Below are 20,434 nucleotides of genomic sequence, written 5' to 3'. Positions count from 1 at the left end.
TTGGGATCTTAACTCAGGTAGGCATTTTTGAAAAGCCCATTAGGTGCCTGTCTGCATCTTAGGGAGCTAGTTACCTTTGAAAATCTGATTCAAGGAACTGATTGAAATCAATGGCCCTATTTGCCAGTTTCCAAGTGGAAAATAAGGATTTGGAAGAGAAATGAGTGGTCATAGACATAAGATACTGCTTTCCTAGGTAATGCATTGACAAGAATGTACGCTCTTGAGCAGAGAGAGCAAGGTGAAACCAAATATCGGCTTATAACCAGTGGCTGTAGCACCACTTTCAGGACTGCAGCAGAACAACTGTGTTCAAATCTTCAGCTGGCCAAGAGCTTTATTCCCTAAACTGTTTGTTTCAAGACACTGATCCCTCCCCATTTTTGGCAAACCTTATGCCATTTTTTAAATAGGTGCTTACCATACGAAAGATTAAATCAGGCTCTGTGAGGCAAGCTCCTGTGGAGAAAAGCGGGGACAGTTTAAAAAAAAATTTCCAATGGAAAACAGATGCTGCAAAACATTTTTTAGATTGGTGGAAAAGGGAAAGACATTTCTGCCAGTCCTTATGATAAAACCCTATAGAGTTTAATTGGGATGAGACCAGTGAGATCCTAAAGAAGCATAACAGAATTTACTGTACAATCCTATGGAATTTAATGGAGAATGATCTTTTATGGGCTAGTTGAACTAACTTATAGAATTGTAAAGCAGGGATGAATTCTATAAGGTTCAAATCAGCTATAGAAATGTAAACATTTTCTATTTGGTTCCATGGAACTTTTCTTTAAGGCTAGGGTGTTTCTTTTCCATTCTTTCTCAGTTGGGAGCAGTGAGTCACAGCCCAGTGAAAGAACATGGCGATGTTTGTATGTTGAACAAAGAGCCCTGGAGATACAAATTTTTTAGGGATTAGCATCCGTGGAGCACCGTTCAATTAACTAAGCTATCTCCTGCATTTCTGCAGAATGCAGCCTGCAGACAACACTTCACTGATCAGGAAAATCCAGTTTGAGGTCTTAGGCCTTTAAAGTGGAATTTAATATTCTGACAAAGTTATTGACTGATCTGCAAAGGACTAGAATCCTATAAACAGTGGCCAAATGGTCTGGTTCTTACCTCACTTACAATGTGTAACTCTATTATTTTGAGTGGAATCATTCATGATTTACACTAATATGAGGTCAGTATCAGGCTCTGTGTAGCCATAAGACTCTGGCCTTACTAACACTGAATTCCACCACAGGACAGTAGAAATGGGCCTTCTCCTTCAGATGCATCACAGGGGGGCAGGAACACAGGGCTGTTCTTGGACTCCCACACCCCGGGCAGGTGGAGGGGCCCAGGCTCCCTGGCCCGGCTCTGGCTTCTGCCTTGGACGGGGTTTTGGGGGAAGAGGAGCGGCAGATGTGGGCCACAGAGGGGGCGGGGCCTCAGGGCCCCCCACTTTTAGGAAGAATCCATCGCCCATGGCATGTACGGATAAATATACAAAAGATACTGAGAAACTACACTGATGGGGGGTTATAAGCACTATAGACAGAACCCAAGCTGTAAGGGGCAGAGTCATATCTAGTACTTTAAAACTTCCTATCAAATTCAAGGGAGTCTGGATTTGAGAGTGCTCTTTTGGCCAGCCTCTGGCATTACACTGCACCTGGCATCAGGGTTTCTAGTGACATCCAGCAGGTGTTAATCAGTGGCATGAGAAGCTTTGAACGCCAAAGTATCTAGACAGATCCTGCCCTTATGCAGCTTTGATGGGAATCAGGACTAAGGATACGTCTACATTTTGAGCTGGAGGTGTATTCACACCAGCTCAAGGAGACATACCTGTGCTAGCTCTGATCAAGCTAGCGGGCTAAAAATACAAATGTAGCAGCAGTGGTAGGAGGGGCTTGTCGCCCAAGTATGTGCCTAGCGTCTTGCACAGGATTGTACTCAAGGCAGCTAGGCCCTGCTACTGCTTGTGCTGCTGCAGCTGCTCTGTTTTTGGCTTAGTAGCTTGACCAGGGTTTACCCGTCCAGCTCAAGGTGTAGACATACCTTCTGTGGAATGAAAATTGTTTCTGCAGGGAGCTTCCCTCTACCTCAACTCTCTATAATGCACTTTTGGCTAACTAGCTTTAGCAAGTCTATTAAATATGCCACAATCCAGTATGGAAACGGTTCTTATTCCTGAGCCAGTGAATTACATGGCTCAGAATCAGTCTTTTGCTTGTGCTGGAGCATTAGCTGGAGATTTACCAGTATCAATGGTGCCACTATAGTCTTAGCAGCAAGTGATTAGTTCTGATTTCCTGCATGGAAATGGCAGCCACGTTCAATAATTGCTTGTGGATTTTGATTTCCTTGAGGCACACTTGCAACATCAATACTGTTCTAATCGCCTACATTATGCAGACGCCCAGGCCTCGGTTTAGACTTCAGCTGTTATCGCCCCATGACTTACTATAGCTGTTTTATTTGACCACTTCTCTTTGTCTAAGTAGATTGATTCAGTGGAATTCAATGTCTGGGATATTGGGGGCCCAGCAAGCATGTCTACCGTCAATCAGTGTTTCTTCACGGACAAAGCATTGTATGTAGTTGTGTGGAACTTGGCACTAGGGGAAGAGGCAGTTGCAAACCTTCAGTTCTGGTTGCTGAACATCGAGGTAAGAAGTCACTTTGGGTGGTGGGATTTTTTTAGTAGTATTTCTGTCCATCAGTGGGGATGTTTTACATTCATTTAGAACCTCTCTTATAAGCTCAGCTATCTGTGAATTTTATGTTGTTCTTGGGATATAAATTGTACCATAGATAGGTCATTACATTTAATGGTTTAAATTCATCATCTATGCACATCAGAGAGTGAAACAAAAGCTGATTTTTAAATTCAGACTAAGCCAAAGCTGCAGATACTCCTTAGTGCCTAGTCAGTGTGGGTTGAGGGGATTTCTAAGCAGTTTCTATCTTGTGCTGGTTAGTTGCACTTATTCTAGTCTTCTGGCCCAGAGATGTTCTGTTTTAATCTTTTTTAGTTCAGATATTTAGGTCTCCAGTGCTCTCTATGGCTGAATTCCATCCCAATGCATAAAGACAGGTCCGAGTTACAGGGTTGCCATTCAGTGTTCAGTGGTGTTTGGATCTGGAGATCGAGTTAATACCATAACAGAGAGTCTGGTTACACTGGAACCATGGGGTGTGACTGTAGCTTGTGTAGACATTTCCAAGTTAGCTTTAATCGAGCTAGTTCAGGTACCAGAGCAGTGAACCTGTTGCAGCACGAACATAATTACCCAGAATTCCAGGGGGCTTGTAAAGCCTGTGCTGAAGAATGTACTGTTGCAGCTTCACTGGTCTGATACCTGAGCTAGCTAGAGTAAAGGCAGCTCTGGTATTTCTGCTTGACACCAGATACCCATAAGTGTAATGTGGACGTACCCTGAGAGAAAGGGGCTAGCAACACAGTTTGGTTCTGATCACCTGTCAGTTCCATACATTACATAGTCTGGGTGTAAATCAGGGTCCATGTTTTTCCTTTCAGGCCAAAGCTCCGAATTCTGTCGTGTTAGTGGTAGGAACACACCTGGACCTTATCGAAACTAAATTTCGCATTGAGAGGATAGCAACTCTTAGAGCATATGTCCTGGCTCTTTGTCGCTCTCCTTCTGGATCAAGAGCTACTGGCTTTCCAGATATCACATACAAGCATTTACAGTAAGTACAATATCCCTTATATCGCTGTGTCTCAACCAATGGGTTATACTTTTGGCCCCTAAATGTAAGTAGCTTTTGTAAATTTTTTGTTTCCTTGCTAACAATAGATCTAAAAACTCATTAGCTTTGTACTTCATCTGTATTTTGGATTTTTTCTGGTATAGTTAGAGAGAGAAGTATGGCATGCTATAGTGGTCTCAACATGGGTCTAAGAGGCAGAAACTCCTGAGTTCTAATCACAGCTGTGACATTGGGCAAATCACTTACACTGCCTTCATTGCACCTCATTTTCCCTCTAAGTAAAATAAGGATAAAGTTTATTAACTAACTCACAAGGGAGTTGTATCCATTGAGTGATTAATGTTGTAAACACTTTAAAGATAAAGATGGCAACTGTTCTATAAGATCTAAGCATTATTACTGCCAATTAGCAATAGATTGATGGGATTTGTAATATTTGCAAGATAAATGCCTTTGTAACTTTACAACACTATTATTACATGTTAGTTGCATTCTCGTAGCAACTAGGATTCCTGGTCCTGGACTAGGATTCCATTGTGCTAGGTGCTGTACGAACCCAGAACAAAAAGCTGGTCCCTGCCACAAAGGGCTTACAGTCTACATCATTTTTTATTTTAGAAAGGCCAAAGAGTCCTCGACTGCTCATTATATAATCAGGTCATGGAGTTCAACCCAGCTCTCTCATGTCTGCCTGGTGTGAGAGTGCACTTGGGGAACACAGAATCCTCGGGCTGGGAAATTGAATAGATGACTTACATTTCCCAGCATCCAAACCATGTGCAATTGCTGAGCACTGTGCTGAGACAGTAGCAACTTGTCATTGACTCCTAACAGCTGGAAATTCCTGATATCTCTGGTGGGAACAGTTGACTAGACCCAGTAGCTGATGTTAAATTCCCATAGCTGGGAAAAGGGGTATGCTGCTGCACCAGCCGCTCACGCTGTCAGCATGAAGAGCTCTGCTGTGACATTCTGCATCTGGTAAACAGACACGGCATTGAGCTTCCCAGCCTCCTGTATCCGCCCTAACAGCAGGAAAACCACCTGGTGCTTGGTGTATGGCCTAGCTCCCACCCAGGCAGAGTGTTCACACTCACAGTCAAAGCGGCTCCTTTTATCAGCGTGCAATAGGCATTGTATTTCCTACCTGCACTAAAACTAGGTCCAGGACACACACTTGTGAGTCCAGCTTTTACCTGGGCCTACCCTGCGTACAGTGCTGGCTGCACTAGCAGCATATCACTGAATGTAATGGTGCTGCACTTTACCATGGTACCCTCATTTCTTACTCACTCTCATTACAGCCACTCTCTTGCCACCGTAAAGCAGCCCACCCGGACCTCTCTCTCTAAGGGGAACTCCCTTCACCCTGACCCTGAACTCTAATTAATATTCTTGCTCAAACTCTCCCCATCACAGTCTGCTCTCAGCTCCTGTCAGCCTCCAGACTCCTGTCCAACTTTCCTCATTCATTTCCTCTCAGCTGGAGACACTATGACCACTTCCTTCCCACTACCCCAACCCCAACCCCAACCAATTTCATTCATTCACCATCATTCACCTGGAGCTGGCAGGAACACAGCTCCCCCGAGCAGTACTCGGGGACAGCCAGAGTAGTTGCAGAATGCCTTTGTGCAGGGGAGACAAAAGCACTCTCATCCGCCATTCATTCAGCTCCCGGCTGTGTGAGCGCGTACTTCCCCCCCATCCTCCTGCCCCCCACCACTCAATGGCCAGGGTTTAAAATACAGGATACTCCTTTAAAACAAATTTCTTCCCCTTCCCACCCTCCCCACCACGTGTGGAATCGGTAATAAAGAGTCTTTATGGGGAGAAGCAGAAGAGGAGTGTTCCTGTGCAGCAAACAAGGAGGTCAGGAATAGCATGACATGGAGACAGGCATTTCCTAGCTGTAAGAGAATGGAGAAGGCCAGCTTGTAGGGACTCAGCATAAAGGAGGTCCAGCCAGCTGCATTTTGTGCAGGACCTAGGGTAGGGGAAAGGCATCTGTAAGCCACCATTCCACCTCCCTGAACCTGAGGCTGGCCGAACCAGTTGGACAAGAATGGTTGCCTATGGACTGCTGACATCTCATGCTCCCGGCTCATCCCAGAGCATTGCCTATGCAGGGGGAGGAGAGTGGATGGTGGCGAGCTAGATATATTGGCTTTGTGCCACCGTGGCATTCCCCCGAGGGAGGGAGCTCTGTGTGTTCCTGAACAATGCACAGCACATGGCACTGGGAGGGCCAGTATCTGGACCAATGTGTGTTTTTCTCACATTTCTTGGTATTTTTTCCCAAAGCCAAGGACCCTCATTGAGAACACCCTGCCCCCATCCCACCCCATTTATTCTGGCACTGGAAATTAGAAGCTCCAAATAACAGCTAAAGAAATAGTGACATTAAGGGTCTGTCTATACTGCAATTAAACACCTGCAGCTGGCCTGTGTCAGCTGACTTGCACTTGGGCTGTGGGGCTGTAAAATTGCTGTGTAGAAGTTCAGGTTTGGGCTGAAGCCCTGGCTCTGGGACCCCTGTCTCTCAGGGTCCCAGAGCTCGCACTCCAGCCTGAGCCCAAACTTCTAGACATAAATTTTACAATCCCATCACCTGAGCCCGAGTCAGCTGACATGGGCCAGTTGCAGATGTTTAATTGCAGTGTAGACAGACCCTAAAGGAAGAATCATAACCTGTATTAGCAGCTCACAGTCCTTCCCCCTGGTTTTCGTTTGCAGTGAGCTATCATGTAAGACCCTAGAAGGCCTTGATGGGCTCCGCCAGCTGATATTTCAAGTCACTTGCAACATGAAGGACGTCGGCAGCTCTATTTGCTCGCAGATGCTTGCAGCGAGATTGGTGAGTGGTTTTTTTTTTCTAATGAGAGACGTATAACCCTGGGTTATTTTTTGTTTTGTTTTATGTTTTTATGTTTGGGTTTTGGTTATAGCTATAGGAAATATATACAGCATATCAGCAGCCACAGACCAACAACAAAACAAGCAAAGACGAATACCGCAAGTTATTTGATTTTGGAAAACCAAATTCATAAGCTTGCTTCTCAAACATGTCTTTGAACCCAAATGCTGGGTAGCATGATTGTTGTTTGGAATTGGTTGTGCTATTTTCTGATGTGATTTACAGATACCAAGAAGTTATCTTAGTCTCCAAGAAGCTGTCCTAGCAGAACAACAGAAAAGGAGTCAAAATGATGATGTGCAGTATCTAACAGACAAACAAATAGAGCAAATTGTAGAGCAAACCCCTGGAAATGATATCAAAGACTATGAGGACTTACAAGCCGGTATGTCTCGGGAGCCCAATCATTGCTTTGAAGTTAACGTTCACTGGGATTTACAAATATTATGAGACTGAAAGTAGCTGCTGATCAGATTGTTACTGTAAAAGGTTCTGAGTCTGTGCAGATCTCTATTCAGGTGATTGGTAACAATCGTGGGTAGTGGAATCGGTCTCCAGGAGGTCTCCAGGGCCCTAAAATCTAGTCACATTCCATCTACTGTCATTACTCTCCAAGTGCCAATCATTCTGCTGCCAGTCCAGAATAGTATTGTGTGTGCTGCTGGTTTAAAGTACCATCCCTTTGTCTGCCCACTTGCTGTGAAACGGTCTCAACCAGTCCTGCAGAAATGAATATTAACATATTTTATTAAAACTGTCTTGAATTTCAAGTATGAGGGACCAGTCCTGCAATCCTCACCCAAGCGGTACTCCCACCAGTGGGAACTCTGCATCCGTGCGAACAGCAGGATCAGGGTCTGAGTTGGGGTGGGGCAGAGACCTGAAGAAGAGTTTGGTGTAGCCTGAAAGCTTGTATCTTGCCGACAATAAAGATGTATTTGCAGCTGTGTTGTAAGAAATGAGATCTAGTTAGCTGTAGCCTCTGCATGTAAATGCTGTATGCTGGTTGTTGACTACACCCTGGCATGTTTCTGGTCTGTTCATTGGCTGGATGAAGTGATCAAGACTTTCTTCTAATCTGCTGTCTGTAGTACGGTTTCATAACACTGGTATCTTGCTCTTCTGTTTTTTGTTTGTTTGTTTGTTTTGTTTACAGCCATCAGTTTCCTTATAGAAACAGGAACATTGCTGCATTTCCCAGACACCAGCCATGGACTGAGAAACCTCTATTTCCTTGATCCAGTCTGGTTATCAGAATGTCTTCAGAGAATATTTAATATTAAAAGCTCAAAGTCTGTTGCTAAGAACGGATTAATCAAAGCAGAGGATTTCAGGATGTTGTTAGTTGGGACAGGGTTTACTGAACAAACAGAAGAACAGTATTTCCAGTTCCTGGCCAAGTTTGAAATTGCACTACCAGTAGCCAATAACAGGTATGTTGGTAATAACGAAGGCTGAGATTTTGTCATGGTTATTTTTTGTAAAAGTCACACACAGGTCACGAGCAATGAACAAAAATTCACGGAAGCTGTGACCTGTCTGTGCCTTTTGTTGCTGCAGCCCCATGGTTTCCCCCCACTACCGTGGTGGCTGGGAGCTGCGGGGTTTCCCCCCACACCCGTCACTGGAACCCTGAGGAGGCCCCCATGAGGAGGCTGTCGTCTGTTGCTGGAACCCTGCAGGGGGACCCTGAGAAGGCTGTCGCCTGTGGCTGGAATGCTGCCAGGGCCCCGCTGGCTGCCAGCTCCAGTCCCCTGGCCCCAGAGCCCGAAGCAGAAAATGTCACAGAGGTCTCTGGAAGTCACGGATTCTGTGACATAAATGTAGCCTTAGTAATGATCACTGGTGATGGCTAAGCCAGAGGGAGAACAAATGGTTATTTAGGTAGTGAATATTAGCCAAGCATGTCACTGGCAGAAGCTTCCATAGTTGTTTGCAGAATTGTTGTAGCTTCGTGGATCCCAGGATGTGAGAGAGACAAGGCAGGTGACATAATATCTTTCTATTGAACCAACTTCTGTTTATGGAAGGAACAAGCTTTCGAGCTACACAGACCTGAAGAAAAGCTCTGTGTAGACCTGAAAGTTTGCACCATCCACCAGCAGAAGTTGGTCCAAAAAGAGATACTGCTTCACCCAACTCCTCTCACTATAATTAGTTCCCTTCTCCTCCCCACTATTTTCCTTTCTGTTTGTTGATTGTCTGTTGAATTAATAGTTAAGTCGTAACCCTGTTGCCTTTCCGGTATAACATTTGCATGTCATTTCCTAGCTCTGCCAGTAAAGCACTGCTTCATCATCCTAAATCCCTCAGGAATTCTTAATGCTGCCACAAATGCTGCATTCTCAGCACTGTCATTATGACTGTCAGTTACCCAGTCCCGGTTGCCAGCAAATTTTCTCAAGCTTAACACAGATAAAGCAATAATGTTTCTGTTTAATCCTAAATGCCTTCCTGGCTCCTTGTCCCTATCTGCCATTTTTCTCAAAGGCAATTATGTTGTCCCTGGCTCAGTAGTAAGGAAAGGAGTTGTTATTTTATACTTTAACTGATCTATTTGGAGCCATCTAAGCTTCTTGGTTACAATATGCCTTCCCACCATTGATGGAACATTGCTACAGCAGGTTGCATTAATTTTTGTGCCTAGCAGACTGGAGCAGTTATTTGTGATTGGGCTCTTGCAATTATTGTCCAGATTGCCTGATAGGGCTTTCCACACCCTGCAATTGGCAGAGAAAGCAGCTGCCAGTTTACATTCTGAGAAGGGTGGATGGGGATACGTTTCACATATTTTCGAAATTTACATTGGCTGCTGCTCAAACACTGTGTTGAATCTCCATCTGTATTATAAACCATTCTATGGTTTTGGTCCAACAGACATCATTGGCCTTCATATTTCTTACATTCCTAGACATGTTTTTAGATATGCTAAGGCAAATTTATTGGCTGTCACAAGGTGTGTCCACTAGTTTTATGGAGCAAGAGCTTTTAGTTTGATATGCTCTGCATCTCTGGAATTCAATCTGCCTAAGATGTATGTAGCTCAGCCTTGTCTTGGTTTTTAAATTAAGGCTGAAAGCCTTACCTATCTGTTTTCAGTTTACAAATTGAAGAAATGGAGGTTACTGTTTTAAATGCCAAGGGTGTTTTGTAGGATGATTAATTTTGTCATATAAAATGTTATCATATATTATATGTACAATATACAAAAATATGTCCTTAAGATAGTCTGTTGTCTGGTGATGCATGGCTTTCTGAATTGTCACATTTGATTTGTTTCAGCTACCTCCTACCTCATCTCCTCCCAGCCAAACCAGCATTAGATATCCATGGCTTATGCCACCATTCCACAAACACAGTCCAAAGAGTGTTCAAGATGAGTTTTGTCCCAGTTGGCTTTTGGCAAAGGTTCATAGCTCGGATGTTAATTAGTCTTGCAGAGATGGATCTCCAGGTAGGTTACTATATTCACAAAATAGAAAGTGAAAACAATAAAAGATGCCATTTAATAAAAACATAAATACCACTTGGAGTTCATTCACAAATGCTCTTTGACCACATTCTGCTTGCTTTACTCATGTGAGAAATCTCATTGACTTCAACAGTACTGTTCATGTGAGTAAGGTGAGCAGGAAATGTCCTACTGAAATTTGATTCCATTTTTATACAATTAAGCATTGTTTAGAGTCAATATAGCCCAAAGTTTATTCCTCTCTCCCCCATACGAGGTGGCTTATTTTGCAATTTCACTGCCTCCAAAGTCTTCTGTTTGCTTGTGATCACTTAGGGTCTGTCTGTATTGCAATTGCTAGGTGCTAGCTTTAATCTGGCTAACTCAGGTCCCACCGGAGCAGTGAAGGTATGGCAGAATGCACTTCAGCACAGAATCCTGGGTAATTACTCGCAAGTCTACCTGCACTGATGTTTGCACTGCGCAGCTTCACTGCTTCGGGACCTGAGCTAGCTAGATTACGGCTAGCCTCTGGGATGTGTGCGCGAGCTATGATTGCAGTGTAGACATAACCTTATAGTCCTGTCCTGCAACCCTTGCTAATGTAAATGGAATTCATTTGGGCCAGAATCTGCTCTCATTCGATGTCAGTACAAATCTAGAGGAACTCCACTTAAGCCAGTATTGTAACTCCAGATTTATGCAGGTTTAACTAAGAGGAGAATTGGGACCATTGTCTTCAATCTAATTACTTGTGTGAGCAGAGTTACAGGACAGGGCCTTAAGAGAAAAAGTGATGAGCCTGGTCATAAAAATAGCGTTTGCATGGTTGGTTAAAGCTATTAATGTTGTTGCTGGTGGTGGCACAAGTTAATGTGGCAGCATCTCTCCAGTGATAACCTGGAAGCTCCAGTGGAAACCATTATAATTACCCATTAACTCTACCCTGCCACTTCTTAAAACTGCCCACTTAACTTGTATCAGCTTGTCAATACTATAGGACGCCTAAAGAAAAAGTATTAGTCATATCTGGAGATGCTCCAATTCCAAGGCTTCTCAAAATGTTAGGAATGTCCATTTTTTTACAGGTTATATATTTTTTAATAGTGTAAAAATCACTCATGGCAGCATTTCTGATTATATCCCATTGGGCAGGAAGTAAATCTTAAGCATCTCACTAGTGCCCATATCCAGTACCCACTGATGTCAATGGAAGGATCCCATTGACTTAACTGGGCATCGGTTCAAGCACCAGATGGGTAGGCCTATGAGTGATGATCATATTGAATTCTCAACATACTATTTTTAAACAGCCTAGAGAAAAGTCATTTTCCACCTATTGAAAGAGCTTCCCAAATATTGACACAGGTGATTTACTAGCTCAGTGCACTGGAGGCAGATAATTGTTTGCTCACCCAGTAAACGGGTTTATTCTTATTTGTATTTGCAAATACAAAATCCAGTTTAATTATTGCACACGAGGGCAGTAGCATGAACCATGTTCACTGGCGTGAGGCCATTCCGCTATACGTGATCTGGAATTCTTGTTTAGCTGCTGACATAGTCGTGACTGTATTTGTTTTAATCTCCTCACAAGCTGTTTTACAAGTCACAGGCATTTTAATTACAAAAATAATGGAAAATATCCAAGATGGCCAGAGAAAGAAGGGTCAGCCCTGTTTGCTTGATTAAGGGGAATCCCCATGTGAGACGTCTCGGTGTTGAATTCTTGTGTCACGCTTCTCATTTCAGCTCTTTGAGAACAAGAAGAACACCAAAAGCAGGAACAAAAATGTGACCATCTACAGCTTTACAGGCACTCAAAGAAACCGCTGCAGCACATTCCGAGTCAAGAGAACTCATACAGTCTACTGGCAGGAAGGTCTGTTTGTCACCTTTGATGGAGGCTACCTCAGGTAATCTGTGCTCGCCTGTAGCCTACTTCATAAAGCTGCATGCTAAATGGACACTAACAGACCTGACCCAAATATTACACATTCACTAATTTCAACTGAAGAGGAGGCTTTTTTATATATAAGCAAAGCTCAACAGTGATGGATCAGTCTTTGTTTGCCAGTTATGAATGTATCACTTACTATTTCTTACAGATATTGTTGCAGCTACAAATATAAAGACCTCCAAAAATGTAAAGTCATGTTTGGAGCAGAACTGTTTGCCTGTGGAAAATCTTGCATTTTCACATGCAAACAAGTGTTTGGATGAACAGATCTCTTCACAGTGCTCTTAAAAGTCTCTGCTATATGGCTGCAATTCACACCCGCACAGGGGGCTTTTCTTTTCTGTGCTGCTTAAACCCTGGGGCTTTGCTTGCAGATGGGGACATGTGAGATGTGGTGGGGCTGGACCAGTGCAAAGCCTTCCATTGGGTGAAGCAAAACAGCTGCATTTATTCTTACAAAGATGCAGTGGCCAGGAGTCTGGGTATTGGGCATGTGGACACTGTTCCACCCACTAGGATAGATTAGCAGCCATGGAGTTTTGACCTGCAGCCTCTTCCTCCTTACCTTAGGTGCCCTCATTACTGTAGTATCTGAGCACCTCACGATCTCAGTGTATTTCTCCTCACAGCAGCCCTTGCAAATAGGGAAGTGCTGATCCCATTTTACAGATGGGGAACTGAGACACAGAAAGGCTAACGCCCAGATCCTCAAAGGGACTTAGGTGCCTAATTCCTGGGCTGAGTGACTCTCCTCCCAGGAGGTCTGTGGCAGAAAAGGGACTTAAACCCAGGTCTCCCAAGTTCTCTGCTAGTACCAAACCATTGGACCATCCTTCCTCTCTCTTGGGTTTGGCAGATGTGTGCCATCTACCTATCCATATTAAATTCTCACACAAAGCCCATTGACTCAGGCTTTGTTGGGGCAGAAGGATGTTCAGCTCTTTGCATAAAATTACCCAGTTTGCACAAGAGCCCGTCTCTGTACACAAATATCCGGGACTGTACACAAAAGGATATATCCACATATTTTGCAAGCATGTTTTTGAAACTTCTTTGAAAATATGGTCCTTAGAGTTTTAGTGTTGGGTTTTAAGACTCTTAACCCTTCAACACTTTATTTATTGCTTCCAGTATAATCTCTACCATCCTCTCTACTCAGACTAAGTCCTTCTTTACCATGTGCACTTTGTAAGCATCCAGCTTTTGCTTATTTCTGTGCAAGAATGCTCTCTCCAAAGACATTTGCATGATAGATTCAGTTTGGGGATCATATGTATATGTAATTGAAGACACTTTCCTTTTAAGTACTTGTTAATTACTTATGGTTTTGTGGCTCTGCTTATCAATGAATGATTTTGCTAAAGAAAAACTGTTCACATTCGTGCTTTACAAATGCCTTATTTGGGTGTTTCATGCTCTCCATTACTTAGTGTGGAATCTTCTGATGTGAACTGGAAAAAGAAAAAAAGTGGTGGAATTAAAATCATTTGCCAGTCAGAAGCGAGAGATTTTTCAGCAATGGCTTTCATCACAGATCATGTCAACTCCTTGATAGATCAATGGTTTCCAGGTAAGAAGAACTGTAGCATTCTGTACATTGTTATATCTCAACCCACTCTTTTTTGGAAGTTATTCCTTGATGGTGCTGTCAGTGTACACAATGTTATGCAATAGATGAAGAGTGCTAAAACCCCCTCAGAATAGGGCCCTGCTCCAAGGATTTTACAACAGCAGATTCAATGCAATATAATACAAATCTTTACTGACACCTCGGGTTGTGAGCATTGTATCCGGAGCGCTCAATCCTTCAAAATCCTAAAAGCAAACACAAATTAGATGTTATGGTGCAAACAGGGTCCAAACCTGCTCCTGCAGAAGTCAGTGACCAGATCCTCCATTGAATTTAGTGGCAGCAGTGTCAGGTCCATACTGCTTAGGTAAGTTAAATCAGTGTGTCTGAGCCCCTTATGCTAGTTTTATAGTAGTGTAACTCTGTTGACTTTAATGGAGTTACTCCTGATTTACACCATAAGGGAAATCAGAATCAGGCCCACTGTCTCCTCAAGTGATGTTTGTAATCCACAAATCGATTTTGATTAAAAAACGATGTGCTGTATTCCAGGTCACCGCATGCTGCTTTAGAGCTAGGTGTTGGCATGTACTGATCTGAGATCTTCATCAGAAAATAGTGCTGCGAGCTGTCATATATCAGCTCTGCTTTTCTGTTTTATCTGAGATCACTCTGAAAAAGAAAAAAATAAGACTTTCATTTGAGTTTGGATTGGTATTTTTTTTAATCATTGAAGACTGAGCAGAGCCATAATCCCAAAGAAGCATATTCGGACATGGAGTGATGATTAGCAATATAGATACAAGTGAAGGATGCCAGCCAATGGGTCATTTGGGTAAAAAGACAAACCAATAGTCCATCCAGCAAGAATTGTTGACCCATTTCTAAAACTTACAATGCACATGTCTAGTGTCCCTGTCCTGTGCCTCTAGTTGTCTAAGGAGGAATTCTTATCATTCCTTTTCACACTGGTAGCCACAGAACTATATATACTAAAAATTTCTCCTGTTCTACTGTTTAAATAGGAATATATAATAATATAGCAAATGAAACAATGACTTCACACTCCTGTGGCTCTTTTGGATAATGTTGATTGCTAATTTGGCTCCTGAACCACTGAGGTCTGAGTATCACTGCCTCAGATTGTGACTGGTCACAACACTCTAACTCACAGGTTCAGAATCCCCGCTCTAAAGTAACATTTACGATAGATTCTGTCAAACGAAAGACCACTTTGGCCCATGACCCCCGGGTGCTGTGTCTCTGATTCCTTATCTGCTTGATTCTGGCTAAAGCAGTGTCAGAAAGAGGAAGGAGCTCTGCCAGTTTTCTCTCCCTCTCTGTTTTAAAGGGACAGACATACTTGTGCCTTTCTATTCATTGCAATGGACTCCATCTTTCTGAAGTGTAGCTAACCAAAGCTATGGAGAATTGCTTCATAAGAAGGCTTTTCCTATCCATGAACTTTTAAATTTCTGTTGTGCTGAAAATGTATTACTTGCACACCCTGCATGTTACTTATTCCTGATACCTAAATGAAAAACTGCCAGGCCTCTTGAGTTATCTCAACAATCCGGAATATGTATCTATCCAACCCTGTCCTTGCTGCCTTTGTGTATTTGGCAAATAGCTACCTTTTATCACAGTTGATAAACTAGAGGAGCCACTATCACCAGTTTTGAAAGCATGGGAGTCAAGTGAGGGATTACATGAGACTTACATGGGACTTCTCAAGCACTGATTTCATGCAGAAGAGGTAAACATTTGAATGTATTGGACATTGCTGTTCAATATCACTTTTTTAAACATTATTTTTAGCACTGACGGCCACGGAGAGTGATGGGACTTTGCTAATGGAACAGTATGTCCCATGCCACATCTGTGCAACTTCTAGGACACAGGAGAATGAGCCGCCTGATAAACCAGAAGATGAGCAATACTTTAACATGGAGGATTGTGTTCTGACTGCTATAGAACTGGATTGTATCACATGTCCTAGTCATCCTAACATCCCAGTTCCTCTACAAGAGCTGGTCCCAGAGCTCTTCATGACAGATTTTCCTGCCAGGTAATGTTACTTGACAGTCATTGATTGGACTTCAAAATTTCTATGAATAATTCAGTTTCCATTTCTTCTAGTTCACTACCACTGGAGGTCCATATTGATGTGACCCTTGATGTGAAGACAAATTCATCTACCCATGACTCCCAGCCATGTCATTGTATCCTAACCTATATCCACCTACATAGTCGTTACATTGGCTTACACAGTCACAGTGCACTGTCAGTATCTGACTCTTTTCCTTGTAAAGTCTCCTGAGATTCCTGTGGTATGATGTGAAAGTCACTTTTTAAAAAAGGACAGGATACAGACTAACACGGCTGCTACTCTGAAACTTTTTTAAAAGTGACCCTGTTCTCTACTGGCCCTGGTAACATATTCTGGACAGGGGTTGGTGCAGTATGTCTCTTTCAGGAGATTTTTAATAGAGCACTAACAATATCGAGTGCTGCAAAGTGCCCATCCAGATCTGCATTTGAATGTCCATATGATTTGGGGATGTTTTGATTTGGGGATCAGCCACAGTGTTCAGACTTGGATTCAAATTTGGATTTGTTCAGAGCTGGGCTTGTGAGATGATATAGTACATGCAGCGTCAGCAGCAGATTCAGGGGCTTTGGCTGTGAATCAGAGAGACTTTTCCTCCTCTGCAGGAAGCCTTGTACTCTATAGAAGGCTGTGCTGCCACAGACAGAAACTTTAAACTATTTCACTACTTTTCTAGGAGGATTGAATCCTGTATCCTGTAATTGGTTTGGATAGCACAGTTTCCTTCCTTGAGAAAATTAAAGCACTTTTGCTGTCGAAAGCATATTTGACCCAGCAGAAAGTGGGCATCAAATCAAATCTGCTCTAGGAAGTGATGATATTTCCTGAAGTTTACACAGAGACCAAAATCCTAGACCTTGGTCCACTAAAAGCTATTCTAGGTTACTTTTCCCATTACTTCAGGAAAACTTTAATCCTCTGAGTAATGGAGCCTATTCCACAGTGACTAATGCATTTTACAACCCTAATAATGAATGAGGCTGGGAGAACTGATGCTTTAAGAAAAGAACAGAAAAGAAAAGAACACTGGCACATTTTTTTCCCTTATGCCCTTAAGTGAATCTGAACGATTTGGTAAAGGCCTTTATCTCCTTCATATATGTCCTGTGGTTTCTGATTTATTGCTTCTTCCCAATTCCTCTGCTGTTTCTACCGAACCACAAATCTAAATCTTTATCCTTTTCCTCATGCTCTTCATCCCCTCTGAACCAAACCCTAACCCATTCCTACTCACTTCCTGTGTTGGGGCATTGAAGGCAGGAAAGAAAATCTCCCAAAGGATTAGCAGGTAGGCAAGTTTCTCTCCCAGGCTTGTCAGGGAGGTCACCAGGAAAGTGTGGGGTTGGATCAAAAGGTTTTGCAGGTCCAAGTTAGGGAGTAGATAAGCATTCCATATGGAGGATGATTTTCTATAAATGCATGTCTGTCTGCCTGTTTGACAGACCTTTCTTTTGGACTCAAAGGCCATTCCAAGTTGTACACTAATTTTTAACCAGTGTTTGATGCATTGTGTACCAAAGCACATACAAGAAAAGGAGGGCTTGCCCTAACTTACTACAGAGTCAGTGGGCAGGCTGAAGGAACCCATTTCATTTTGATTTTGATTTTTGAGGCTCTCTCAATAATGAAAGAATTTAGGTTTCCATATGCTGTGAAATGAAGTGTTTATTTTTCTGGATGTCTCCAGTAAAGGAGCTGGCACCTGACTCACTCACAAGAACCCATTTCATTGACAATACTGTGGTTGAGACGCTCTGACCTATGAGGCACAAGGAGAACCTGAAAGATTGTTGAGGACAATCAGCCTATGAAGAAAGTCAGGAGGCCATTTTGTGTCCAGTCTGGCATACATGACCTTGGGTGTCTTCATCAAGGCTATTATATGCTTTATAAGGAGGGCGGGGGGAAGAGCCACAATCTAGGAACAGATTTAAGGGGAAAGTAGATATTTTTATTCCCATGCTTAGATTAAATCGATCAGCGTTCCATGTAACTAATTTTCTATCTTTTGCATTGCACCTGTTGTGTAACATTTGCTTTTGGTTCATGCAGCTCAGTTTTGGGTATAAGTGAACACGCCTATTGAAAGCAAATTGAGCCAGAGCCATGAAGTTTCACCTGAATTTGATGTGAAACCTCTAACCAGCCCTTGAAATGTTTGCACTGACCCTTTTGATGAAACTGGGCTGAATTTTGCCTTTTCATCAAGCCTGTAAGCAGCCGTCAGTCACCTGGTCCCAGTGCAAACACTTTGCATGGCTCTGATGATAAATGACCCCATAGGTGTGAGGTGTATAAGATGGGCACACAGTGGGCTCCAGAGGGTAAAGAATCCACTCTTACTAATTAGAGTATAAAATGTCTGGAGGTCCTTCATAAGGACATCTGGGCACTTAGACAGCAGTCCTGTGTCCTTTACAGCTCACGCTGCCTGTAGGACTCAGTTCTTTCTATTGGCCACATAGGCGCTAACTTTTCCCGGCGCTCGTGGGTGCTCGTGCCCCCCTGGCCCCGCCCCAACTCCACCCCCTCCCTGCCCCTATTGGATCCCTTTCCCAAATCCCCGCCCTGGCCCCGCCTCTTCCCTGAGCACGCCGCCTTCCCCTTCCTCCCCCCTCCCTCCCAGCGCATGCTGCTGCCAAACAGCTGTTTTGCAACAGGAAGCGCTGGGAGCTAGGGGGAGAAGTGACGCACTCGGGGGAGGAGGCGAAGACAAAGCAGAGGCAGAGGTGAGCTGGGGCAGGGAGCTGCCAGTGGGTGCAGAGCACCCTCCAATTTTTCCCCATGGGTGCTCCAGGGCTGGAGCACCCACGGAGTTGGTGCCTATGATTGGGCGTGGTATAGAGCTCTGAGGGCTCTAACCAGCTGCTCCCTGAGCTCCCAACATTTGCGCTGAGTCGTGTATGCCCATCAAATAAATCATTTTAACAGCAGATGTTCCTTTCTCCAGGTAGTTTTAATGGGTCATTCTGGATAAACTCGCCAACACTGGGGCACGTGGGCCATCATCAGGGATGTCATTTGTTAGAGTTTTATTTGACTAATACAACAAGGGAAGTGGAAATGTTTGATGTCAGAGTGGCTGTAAAAGCTGTCTCGGGAAGCGTGGGAAAATGATGAATTGCAGCCTGGTAACAGCAGGCTGGTTAGAATAATCAGATTTCAGAGCACAGCCCAGTCTTGCTGGAAGGCAAAGGAAGTAAAAGCCTATTAAACTGGCCACACATTGTCCATATCAGCTGGATTTACATCATCAGCCTAGAAACGGAGCTTGGCACCTTGATGCCTTTCAGGATCTTGTTGGTTTCCGATGAGATATGTTCGACTCAGCGGACAGCCCATTTTGCCGGTTTGCCCACGTCGCTCTTCCTGTGAGGAAAGTGGGCAATGTGTACTGGCATGCAAAATATCTAAGGACAATGAAGTCACTTTTACAGTCTCGTCCTCTCAGTGGAAATCTTTTATTGCGATGAAAATCTTTTTTAAAGCGTGAAAAAAATCAGATTAAATGTACAAATGACAGTTCCTTTAAACATTTTTTTTTAACATTTTTGGCAGACTATTTCTGGAAAATAGTAAACTAGAATACAGTGAAAATGAAAACAATGTTCTTGGCCAGGGTGGAAGTGGAACCATTATATATCAGGCAAAATACCAAGGAAAACCAGTGGCGGTGAAGAGATATCAGATTAAGAAATGCAAGAGTTCTCCTAATTCGGCTACAGGTACAGTGCACAGAATGCATTGGGGGGGGGGGATGTATGTTTTAAAATCTGCTCTGTCTGCAGTGAGTTTACGAGTTATGATTGAATCGTCTTCAGTCTGCTATTTAAATACAGCTTCCCAATATACAGCAAAACTTGTAAGGGAAGGAAGATTGATGTATTTGAAAAAAAGCCTTTTTGGGTACATCTCTGCAGCAGAAAATAACAACAAGCCGATAGCAGCAAATCTCGGCGTTCGGGTCAGTTGACTTGGAGTCCCGGGGCTTTCGTTAGGAGGCCAGTAATAGCAGTGTAGATGTTCCTGCTTGGGCCAGAGCCTGGTCTCTGAAACCTGGGGCGAGGGGAGGGTCTGGCAGCCCAGGCTCCAGCCTGAGCCTGAATGCCTACACTGTGATTTCTAGCCCAAAGCGCAAGCCCGAGTCAGTTGACACGGGCTCTGAGACATGCTGCTGCAGGGGTTTTGTGCAGGGTAGGCCTACCCTATGAAAACACGCATAAGAAATGGAGAACTGAGGCCAGCTGGTGGTCACTGGCACACAATGCACTTCCGCACTGGGGGTTCGAGATGGATTCTCCGATTTGATGTGAAACCTCACGTGCTGGTCAGCAGGGGGCTGGGAGCTCTGACGAGGCAGAGCCTCAGTTTGGGGGAGAAGACAAAATCTCCCTGCTTCCATCCTCCTCATGACTCTCACAACCTGAGTCATCTGGCTGTAGAGAGGTGGTTGCATGGGCAAGGCACTTGACTGGGATTCCGGAGATCTGGGTTCAGTTTCCAGCTGTGACCTTGGCCAAGTCACTTAATCAAGCTGTACCTCAGTTCTCCACCTGTAAAATGGTGATGATGATACTTCCTGTGTCTTTTCTACTTAGACTGTCAGCTTTTTGGGGCAGGGACTGTCTCTCATGTGTCTGTACAGCATCTAGCACTCGGCTTAATTGGGACCTCCACCATAATACAAATATTACTACTACTAC

General features: G+C 43.7%; 1 protein-coding gene across 5 annotated transcripts in view; it reads left to right on the top strand.

Moving 5' to 3' along the window:
* LRRK1 (leucine rich repeat kinase 1) overlaps window positions 1-20,434 on the top strand; it is a 105,829-nt gene that overhangs the window by 66,743 nt on the left and 18,652 nt on the right. For all 5 annotated transcript variants that reach the window (XM_039492342.1, XM_039492341.1, XM_039492339.1 and 2 more), the window contains exons 17-26: window positions 2,493-2,657; window positions 3,530-3,702; window positions 6,460-6,580; window positions 6,866-7,025; window positions 7,797-8,073; window positions 9,923-10,094; window positions 11,844-12,007; window positions 13,482-13,621; window positions 15,440-15,689; window positions 19,290-19,456. In XM_039492342.1, the coding sequence (XP_039348276.1) occupies window positions 2,493-2,657; window positions 3,530-3,702; window positions 6,460-6,580; window positions 6,866-7,025; window positions 7,797-8,073; window positions 9,923-10,094; window positions 11,844-12,007; window positions 13,482-13,621; window positions 15,440-15,689; window positions 19,290-19,456 (1,789 nt within the window). The remainder of the gene's footprint in view (window positions 1-2,492; window positions 2,658-3,529; window positions 3,703-6,459; window positions 6,581-6,865; window positions 7,026-7,796; window positions 8,074-9,922; window positions 10,095-11,843; window positions 12,008-13,481; window positions 13,622-15,439; window positions 15,690-19,289; window positions 19,457-20,434) is intronic.

This window comes from Mauremys reevesii, linkage group 10 (genome assembly GCF_016161935.1).
Source record: "Mauremys reevesii isolate NIE-2019 linkage group 10, ASM1616193v1, whole genome shotgun sequence".
NCBI classification, from domain to species: domain Eukaryota; kingdom Metazoa; phylum Chordata; order Testudines; family Geoemydidae; genus Mauremys; species Mauremys reevesii.
This window is presented reverse-complemented; position numbering and strand designations above follow the sequence as displayed.